General features: G+C 37.1%; 2 protein-coding genes across 2 annotated transcripts; one reads left to right on the top strand and one right to left on the bottom strand.

Moving 5' to 3' along the window:
• The first annotated feature begins 4,412 nt into the window (after positions 1 to 4,412).
• Positions 4,413 to 5,641, top strand: LOC122648547 (histone H2A). Its single transcript, XM_043841760.1, has 2 exons — positions 4,413 to 4,735; positions 5,274 to 5,641. Exons 1-2 carry the CDS (start codon positions 4,526 to 4,528, stop codon positions 5,517 to 5,519), a joined length of 456 nt encoding a protein of 151 aa, XP_043697695.1. The 5' UTR covers positions 4,413 to 4,525; the 3' UTR covers positions 5,520 to 5,641.
• Positions 5,642 to 8,382: 2,741 nt separating this feature from the next.
• LOC122648548 (histone H2B-like) lies at positions 8,383 to 9,072 on the bottom strand. The gene has a single exon (XM_043841761.1). The coding sequence runs from the start codon at positions 9,004 to 9,006 to the stop codon at positions 8,569 to 8,571; it is 438 nt and encodes a 145-aa protein (XP_043697696.1). The 5' UTR covers positions 9,007 to 9,072; the 3' UTR covers positions 8,383 to 8,568.
• Positions 9,073 to 10,177: the final 1,105 nt, after the last annotated feature.

Here is a 10,177-nt window from a genome sequence, read left to right as displayed (position 1 = left end):
CCGATTAACCTGATGCCGAACAAATCGATATATTTAGAGGAAACTATGCGAAATTCCGGCAAGTTTTGCAGCGAGTGATCTCCGATGGATCATTGAGCTTCGCTGGAATATTAACAAAACAAAGTGCGAGAACTCCCAGCTTTTATGTAGAGGAGAGATCTTGGAGGGATTGAAGACTAAAGTCGGTGAGGTAAGGATTGAGCAACCTAATCCATGCTTAGCGATGATAGACTTAATCCAGGACGTACACGTGTCCTCCAAATGAGTTCTGTACGTTCTTCCGTTTTGAGATTTTCAAATACGTTTTTGGATTAAATGGAATTCGGTCCAAATACGCTTTTGGACTAATGGGCCTACTGCCTACTGGGTAATCATCTCTTCAAAAGTGAGACTGCGTTTGGTTTTGAACAAAAAAATGAAAAAAAGATTGCGTTTGGTATGTATTCTTGAAATAGATTTGAATTTAGAATACATTTTGAAATTCTATTTTTATTATTTCTAGATTGCAATTAAAACCTATAATTTATTTCAAAAACCAAACATAACCTTAGTAAAGTAACCTCTTAAATTTTGGCTCCCTTGATCGAAGGACTCTCTTGATCGTTTGGTCATGGGTTCAAGTCCTGGAAACAGGGGTAAGACTGCGTACATTTGATCTTCTCCAGACCTTGTTAACCGTGGGAGCCTTGTGCACTAGGTGCGGTTCCTCTTCTATTCATTTTATTTTCAAACAAATACAATCTAATAATGATGGAAAATCATGAACAAATCAACGACTATCGAGAATCGATTATGAGTTAACTCAATTAATAATCAGTCCAAGATAGGAACCAACCAATTTCACTAGCAACTGCCTTCACAAACTAAAATGGATATAGGTTTGAATTTAGTGTTGGTCGTAAACTGTTCTGCAGCAAATGAAGTTTGGATGAAGTTTTCTGTAAGGATACCTCTTTGTTTCATGGTTGTAGGCTTGTAGCTTTCTTAAAAATATTATGTGCTATCTACAAGTATGGGTGTCAAACCCTACATCAAATTGGCCAAACCAACCATCCTATTCAAGGAAAAATCTCGAACCTATTCGATTTCTTATTGGGTGGCTTTGGTTTGAGTATTATGAGATCGGTTGAAAATCGAACAGAAACCCAAAATGCAAAAAAAAAAAAATCCATAATTGGTATGCCTAGTGTACAAGGCTTATGTAATTGTATGCAATATTACCATTGAATCATGACCACTATACATATAGTGTGCATATTGTTGTAATCAAGTAGGTGAATTACTTTTTTGCCCCTTATCTTATACCCAAAAATCCGTTAATGTAGAAATAGTCTAGTCATTTCATAAGAAAATTACATTAAATGTCATTTCATGTGAAAATTGCATTCAATGTTACATTAAATGGCTTTCAACTATTTGAAAAACCTTGTTTATCCTTGTTTTAAATGACTTTTGGGACTAAGATAAGGAGGAAAAAAATAAGTTACAATCTTCTTTCAACCAACCTTGATTATAACAATATTTTCAAATATATATGGGGAAGGCTTTCATGGTCGACCACTTTAGGAAACGGAAGCTTTGTAAATAGGGGGTGGGTTTTAGTATTTTAAGGGAGGGTTTTATTCCCATCCAAGGCCGTATATGAAACTTTTTGTCAATATATAATATAAAAAATATATTATTGTCACCAAGGTTGGTCACAATAAGATTGTAATCTTATTTTTTTGTCTTTATCAAAAAAAAAATCTTACTTTTTGGCCTTTTTAGTGTAATATGTTATTTTTTCTATGAGGGTATATCATGTCATTTCACATGGACAATAATAACTATTACAAATGACATAATGATATGACACTTTCAATTTATTTTCAAAATACATTTTTATTCTTGACTTAAATAATTTTTGGGAATATGACAAGAGATAGAGGTAAAAAAGAACAAGTTAAAACAACTTGGACATCTTTATTCTCCAAAAACATTTAGTTGATGGTAAAGTATGGATTTTAATCCTCTCAAATTCCTAAAAGTATGCCCTTATAGTGTAACACAATATTTTTTTTACGAGGGTAAATCATGTCATTTCACATGGATAATGATAACTACTGCAAATGACATAATGATAAGTCAGTTTTAACTTATTTTCAAAATACTTTTTTATTCTTGACTTAAATAAACTTTTGGAAATATAACAAAGGATAAAGGTTTTTAAAAAAAAAATAACAAGGTTAAAACAACTTGGGCACCTTTATTCTCCAAAAGCATTTAGTTGATGGCAGGGTACAGATTTTAATCCTCTCCAATTCCTAAAAGTGTGCAATGCGGTAGTGTTAGGTGGAGATGCTGACACTTTGCAGTTCGGACATCCAATGGTCCGAGCATAACAGAAGTCAACGAACTCAAACCATTCTAGAGCCCTGTAGTGCTTGCGCTTCAAGAGGCTGTGAAGACTTATTTTGTGGGTCTAGTTGAAGAGATTTGGGAAGGAAGATGGAAGAAGGGAAATCTCTTCACCCACTCCTTAGGTTAGTTTAGCATGATTTGGAAAGTACATGGGGTGTACTCGTTCTTTTTTGAAATCTTGAGTCGATTTGTATTTAAAGCAAAGTACAGGGAGTGTACGCATAATTTTCCTCTTTTTTTTTTAATCAGGCTCTTGTCTCGCATTCACTTCACTTTCTCACCCTTTCTTTGTTCATCTCGTTCGCCATCCTTCTCTATTCTTCATCTCATTGGGCATATGTCCATCTCAATGAGCGGAAGAGTCTTCTCAAGTCTCATATCTAAAGGGTTTCCAGATCTGATCCGACTCCCATCACTGGTGATCCTTCGTCCCTGCCTCCAACATTGCAACGTTGAGAGATTTGGAGCCCCAACCTCCATTGCTACAACACTATGCAATCCTTCACCCCTGCCTCCACCGTTGCACAAGTGCACAACCCCTTGTCTCCCTCTCCCACGATGCCTCACCTTTCACGATCCTCACCCCCTACCATGAAGCCCTACCCTACTGCACGCCTCTCTCTCTCTCTCACTCACACACACACACACACACAAACACAGTAGTTTTCTCGATAAAATCCAATTTTCTTGCCAAATTGGCGAGACTTGTTTTGAGGATGGTGCAAGACAAATTCATCAGTCTCGAGACAAATTTCAAAGATGAATCTTCCATCCCAGTTCCATTCCAAAGCGGCAAGAAATATTCAAGGAATGGTAAACTGTATTGAATCTTCGATTTTTTCTTTTTCTTTTCTATCGATGTCGTGACAACCAAACACAACCTTAGGCTTTGGTTGTTTGATGGAAATAGTTGGATAGGATACTTGTAGTGTTTTTCATAAAATTTCAGAAAAGGCAGGTGCTCAGTTGCTTGGGATGGGAAACTAAGCAAACAACCATCCATAAATTTAGGAAATCTGTTTACCTACATGGTAAGTTATTTATCCCACCCTCCCCCATTGAAGTAATAGATTATTAAATTCCATTGTATTAAGTCATTTATCCCACCCTCCACATAGAAGTAATAGATTATTAAATTCCATTGTATTTGATTTGTATTTATCCGATTAGGAGAAATCCAAATCCGATCTCCTCTGATTTGTATTCAATCCGTATACATCTCCAACATTACACGTAGTATATACCTTATAAATATTTAAAATTTGATTATATCTAGTGATTGTATGATTCTCAATCTACAAACATTGAATATTAATTAATAAATACTAATTGAAATACCACTCTTCTTCTTCTCCTTATGGTCTCTCATCACCATCATGCCTCCACCATCACCATGCCACCACCACCACCACCACCACCACCACCACCACCACCACCACCTATAGAAATATAGAGAATTTATTCTCAGAAATTGAACCTACCAAATGGGTTTCTTATTCTTGAAATATTTCACAATGATGCTCTAGAATTTTAATTTCTTAATTAAAAATCTATTTATTGATTATTTCATAAATCAATCCAAAATTGAAATAACAATCACCCCTTTTGTGTTTTGTTTTTTTTTTTTTTGAGCGAGGAGGAAGGCAAAAAAAGAAATCATACCAAATCTTCCCTAACGGGCTAATACTGCTTATCCCACAATCATAATTGCAATATCATCCTGTCACGTGGCTAAAATTGATGAGCGATGGTGATGAGCTTATCAAGACGGACTCAAAAGCAACTTTTTGCCTTTCTAGAATTTGTTTGAATGGAAAGAAAAAGAAATGAAAACCCAATCTAGCCTTCCTATTGGTTCATTTACGACTGCACGGATTGCAGTGTAAAGTGGTCCAAAACCGTCGATTAAAATAATGATCGAATGGTGAATATTGCTCAATCATAAACGGGAATGCTGGCGACAAAACTATATAAAACTGTCCACACAACTCTTCACTTCCGAAACACTCGATTCAGATTCCTCAATTTTTGTTTGTTTTCTCTATCTGTGTAAGAGAAGTAATTTTCTTGCCCGGCCTAGATTTCTGTGTTTCCTCTTTTACGCCGCCGGCGAGAAATTTGAGAGATGGAAACAGGTTCAAAGGTGAAGAAAGGTGCAGCGGGAAGGAAGGGAGGTGGACCAAAGAAGAAGCCCGTCTCTCGTTCCGTCAAGGCTGGTCTGCAGTTTCCTGTTGGGAGGATCGGCCGTTACTTGAAAAAAGGTCGTTACTCTCAGCGCGTTGGAACGGGTGCTCCAGTGTATATGGCTGCTGTGCTCGAATATCTCGCAGCTGAGGTACTAGCTTTCTTTCCGATTCACGTACTTGTTGACGTTTTATGTGTGTGTAGTAGTAGGGATCTTGGTTTCTCTTGTTTTACGAGGAAGTTTCTATAAGGCAGTAGTTGTCTGAAATTTGATGGTTTTGATCATCTATTTTGCTGTAAATTTTTTATGAATTTTTTTCAATTTCGGTCATATTTAATAATTTAAGGAACCAGAGGTTCTTTGGATGGAGAATAAAGTTGTTAAATTGCTTCTTTACCGGTTTAGCCCACTAAAGAAAACTTTTAAGAACTCCGCTGCTCTCCAAATTTGATTTTGGAAAGGAAAGGGAATTCGGTTCCTTTTCTACTGTATCACTTAGATAGCTCGTTCTTCTAGTGCTTCCTTTCCCAAGTCCACCTTCCTGGGTATTCTTTGACAACCATAAGCAGGACCATTTATTGTGAAGTGAAATCCTGACATTGTTAATGTTTGTGGGTTGTTCTCTTAATGCGTTTGACTCTTTTTGTCGGGGATTTTTTTATGTGATGTGGGTTTTGAATTGGAATAGGTTCTGGAGTTGGCCGGAAATGCAGCCAGGGACAACAAGAAGAACAGAATCATCCCAAGGCACGTTCTTTTGGCGGTGAGGAACGACGAGGAGCTTGGAAAACTCTTAGGTGGTGTAACAATTGCTTATGGAGGTGTTCTTCCCAACATCAATCCTGTTCTCTTACCCAAGAAGTCCGAGAAGGCTGCCACAGCCAAAGAGCCCAAATCTCCCTCTAGGGCCACCAAGTCACCCAAGAAGGCTTAATTTGTTGCATCTTGAATGTGTTTGTTGATGTGTAGATCTTCTTAACAATTCGAAACATTGTACTCATTGAATCCCTGTCCTTGTTGTTAGGGCCCCCTTAATCAATGAAACATGATTGTGTATTTCTCTGGTAAATTCCATTTTCTTTTCCTTTGAGCTATCTTAGTTTCGTTTTCTTTGGTAAATTAATTTTAATGTTTGAATATCGGCAATCATGGAATACCAGTCTTATCTAAGCACTGGTGAAAATATCGATTTTGGACTTATTTTTATTCTTCAAGATGCAGTGGAAACAACACCTGGTGGTAATTTATGATTGGGACATTTCCTGTGACTAATGGACGTGCAAAGTCTTGAATGTGCTGCACCAACTTAGGGCTTGGAGTCAACTACTTTGACCTTAGTTGAGAGCTCAGGTCATCAATAACTGTCAAACTCCATACCTAAATCTAGTAGTAAGGTCTTTCAAGTTCCATACCTGGGAATATATAGCTTCTAGATGGGGATTCTTGATCCTTGTACTTGCCAATGTTTCATTTTGTAAACCAGCTTGACACACTCTTGACACAAAGGGGATGGTGCACTGATCCAACAAAGTTAAAAGACACAATATATGAATAATCCAAATTAGTCACTCTTAGCTAACATTATGAATGATTTTGGCCAGTACAGTGAAACCATTTAAGGTATTCTAATAGGGAACAAAACAGTCTCTAATCTCAATTTTCTTGTGGACTTAAAATGCTACAGAAAGCTATGAATTTTGCCCCTTCATTATTGGTTGAAATCCATCAGTAAAAATTATTTGTGATCATAAGAGTAGATCAAAAAGGTATGGGTGGGTCTGTTTCAGTGTAGAAAATTCATAGCTCTACAGAAGATACAAATGTTCTGGCATTTGGTTACAACAAATATGTTCAGCAGTCAGCATTACTTCCATGAATTTTTTTTTGGTTGGGGGGGGGGGGTTGTTGCTAATTTGGAGTAGTTAAGCCTCAATATGCAACATTTCTGTTTCTAGGCCATGTTTCTATTCCAAAAGAATTTTGTATGTCTGTTTCTGTTTCTGGGCTTAATTTCTGGAAGAAAAAAAGTGTTTCTTATGTGCAGTAATTTCTGTTTTTTGAATTTGCATAAAATTTCAAAAATTTGGTGATGGTGGCGGTTTATTTTGAATATGAAATTACTGCTTTGCCAGTTTGCCTCAAATTAATCATGTGCTATTGTGCTCATTAAAGAGCAACTCGCCTCTTATTTCTCATTTGTTGTTTAAGGAATAGAGAAGTTTCAAATTAAAGTTATCTTTTTTTTTGTTTGTCACCATCTTTGGTGGCTGTTTCATTTTTAGGAACAAAAAAATGAATCAGCAGTAACAATCGAATTTTTATTCTTTTAAAAAATAAAAACGGGAACTAGAGAAACACAGAAGTTTCATCGTGCAGATTAGCTTTCAAATGGGGTCGTTGATCCATGTTTGTGCCAATGTTTCACTCGGACAAGTGGTAATAATTTATTCTCGAGCTAAAAAAATGTTGCACCAATCCAACAAGCTAAAAAGACAATGCACTAAAGTAGTCACTCTTAGCTACATTATGAACGTTTTCCTCCCAATCAGCATATAGGTATGGAGTCTGGATCACACTGGAGTATCTCAGTTAGTCAGATAATCCTTCTATCCAAAATAATTTGGAAGATTTTGTGGAATTCAATTTTTTTCCAAAGATGCAGACCTTCCTGTGGAAAGCAAGTATAATGCATTTACAGTCCAAAGAAACCTCAAACAGAGGAACGTTCATTCCAATTTTACCCATGTTATGGATAGATTAGAGAGATAGTTGATCATGTACTCAAAGCATGTCTTCATGCCCAACAAGTTTGGTTTGCAACATGTGTTAATTCCTTGCTGTTCATTTAATGGTTGGTTGTATGGAAAATAAGGAAGCAAAGAAATGCAAGGGTGTTTTGAACATTATTACCTTCATTCAGCCGTTGGATACCAATGATTTATTAGAATGTTGAAGAGATATTGTTAAGACAAAGACTCCACATACTTTAACTCAACAAGTTACTACAGGCTGCCACTCTTATCTTCTTAGATACAATTTTTTCTCCCAAGGCAAAGGTTACAGGTTTGACACAATTTATTCTCAATGATAGACAGACAAATCTTTGTTGTTTTAGATCACATATACCCAAATTGTTGGTGAAGCCCTAACTATTACAGTTGGGGTTCGACGTATTATAATTCACTCAGATTGTCAGGTTCTAATTCATTGTTTAAAGGATGAAGCTCAACTGCCTAGCCATTTTTATGTACATCAAGCTTTTATTGAAAGGATGTAGTTTCTGGTCCTTCTATTTGGTTGATAGACTAGAGAACTTGCATGCCAGTAGTACTGCGAAATGAGCTTTGTTTTATTCTTAACAGGGGTTTCGGGAGCCTTCTTTTCTGAATTAAAGAAGTAAAAAATCATCAAAAATGAAAGGATGAATTCATGGAAATACTCAGCCATTCATTCCCTTTTCACCATTGTTGAAACTCTACAGATACCCACATGCATTGAGGCCAGAAACAAAAGGCTGGGTTTAAAACTTCACAAGGGCTGGAAAATTCACTATCCGATCACAATATTAAACAGACATTCACCTTCACCTGAACTCCGGAAGCCTCAATCAAGAAACCCCCTTTTCCAAATACCCTTTTCTGTGGAACTGAATCTCCAATGCCTCAGCAATTAATCAACTACTGTACATTTATAATATTTATTTCTATACCAGCCATGAAAAGGAATATAACAAAACTCCTTCAAAATTTGTTATAAACTTAAAAGTTAAGAGCGCAAAAAATCTGGACGAATCCATATCGAGTCGGAAAACAAGAAGATGAATGCTCTATAAATTCGAGAAGAGAAAAGGAAATTTACAGTATGAGACCGAAAATCTAATCACAACCTTTTCAAATTCCCCAAAAAAAATTGAGCGATTGCATCTGTCTTTTGTAATGAAATTGAAAATCCGAAAATGGAGGGAGGGAGATACAATTCTGGTTCTAAGAACTAGTAAATTTGGTAACAGCCTTGGTTCCTTCAGAGACAGCGTGTTTGGCCAATTCACCGGGAAGAACAAGTCGTACGGCAGTCTGGATTTCACGAGAGGTGATGGTTGGCTTCTTGTTGTAGCGAGCAAGCTTGGAAGATTCCTGAGCGAGTTTCTCGAAGATATCGTTGATGAAGCTGTTCATGATTCCCATGGCTTTGCTGGAGATACCAATGTCAGGGTGAACCTGCTTCAGAACCTTGAAGATGTAGATCTTGTAGGTCTCGGTGCTCTTCTTGGTCTTCTTCTTCTTCTTATCACCACTGGCACCTTCCTTGGGTAACCTCTTCTCGGCCTTAGGCTTCTTCTCAGCAGGGGCTTTTTCTGCTACCGTCTTCTTCTCCTCTGCTGGCTTTTTCTCTGCAGGTTTCTTCTCGGCCTTCGGAGCCATTGCAGATTAACAGTAAAACAGCAAAAAGAATAAGGACAGTTCGCTTCGAACTGAAGAATTGGGAGCTTTGGAAACGAGAGACAGTTCGAGAGATCGATAGATTGGGGTGATCCATGACGGGCTCAGTTTACGTTTATATAGGAAGAAGTTGGACTTTTCTATTGGATTGTAGGAATTCACTCGGACCGCTGACTTGGCTCCCATTTCGCTCGTTCGATCTCTGTACCTGTACGGAGTCTATGGACGGCTGAAAAGGAATGAATCCCCGCTTTTTCGTGGATCGCTGACTTGGTTCCCAGTTCCCACCACGTAATCGGGTCGTCCCGAACCCATGTGCCTTGGATTTTAAATAGTTTTTTGGATCATGGGATATTTAGTTATTTACCACTCAAGTTTCTTTAACCTCACACATACATTACGCACCTTCAGATCAATATTTATAAGCAAAAATGGAAGAGGGTTCTTGAGCAAGCGGCATAGATGACTGCACAAAAGAGGTGTGATAGGAATGATTTTTTATGAACAAGGTCTTTTGATGCGAGGAGAGAGAGAGAGGGTGCTAGCATACCATCCCTTGACAGCTCAGAGATTTCTCTAAACAAAATAAAAATAATGTCTTAAAGAAATTTTGAGATATCAAATTGATGAAAATACGTGAATTAATTTTATTTTGAAATTTGACATGTGATCAATCTAGATTATTTGTCAAATATAAAATAATCAAAACCATCATCCTTTCACATGGGGTACAATTAGTTGTTCTTTTTAAAAAAGCCCTTTAAAACTGTGCAAATCAGAAAAGAAAATTTGTCATGACTTTATGGCAAAAGATTTGATGAGAGGACGTTGATAGAGTATCTATAGGTGACCCACTTAGTTGTAATGCTCTTCATAACCTGAGTAAGGGTAGTATCAATCTTCATCCTTGTAGAATCACTGTTTACTAAATTAAGGGATACCCCTTAATATCACTTGAAAACCTAGCTCCTAAGTCCTAGTTGAACATCTCCAAATAGTTTTCTATTTTTTGGGTTCTTTCTAACAATTCTAAAGACTGGGCAAAGCCAAGAGGAAGCCACTTTCGGTACTCACGAAGGGAAAGAAGAATATCTTCCTTGATTGATAGTGTAAGGGCATTAGTAAGCCCTAATACTTTTTTAAATGAATGAGT

The sequence above is a fragment of the Telopea speciosissima genome, chromosome 1, assembly GCF_018873765.1.
Source record: "Telopea speciosissima isolate NSW1024214 ecotype Mountain lineage chromosome 1, Tspe_v1, whole genome shotgun sequence".
Taxonomy (NCBI): Eukaryota; Viridiplantae; Streptophyta; class Magnoliopsida; order Proteales; family Proteaceae; genus Telopea; species Telopea speciosissima.
The sequence above is the reverse complement of the archived record's forward strand: the minus strand, read 5'-3'. Positions and strand labels throughout refer to the sequence as shown.

Bases quoted from the DNA above. Each gene is read 5' to 3' on its own strand.
- LOC122648548 (XM_043841761.1), bottom strand. From the start codon at position 9,006: ATGGCTCCGAAGGCCGAGAAGAAACCTGCAGAGAAAAAGCCAGCAGAG.
- LOC122648547 (XM_043841760.1), top strand. From the start codon at position 4,526: ATGGAAACAGGTTCAAAGGTGAAGAAAGGTGCAGCGGGAAGGAAGGGA. The intron at 4,736-5,273 runs GTACTAGCTTTC...GAATTGGAATAG, and splicing joins TCGAATATCTCGCAGCTGAG to GTTCTGGAGTTGGCCGGAAA.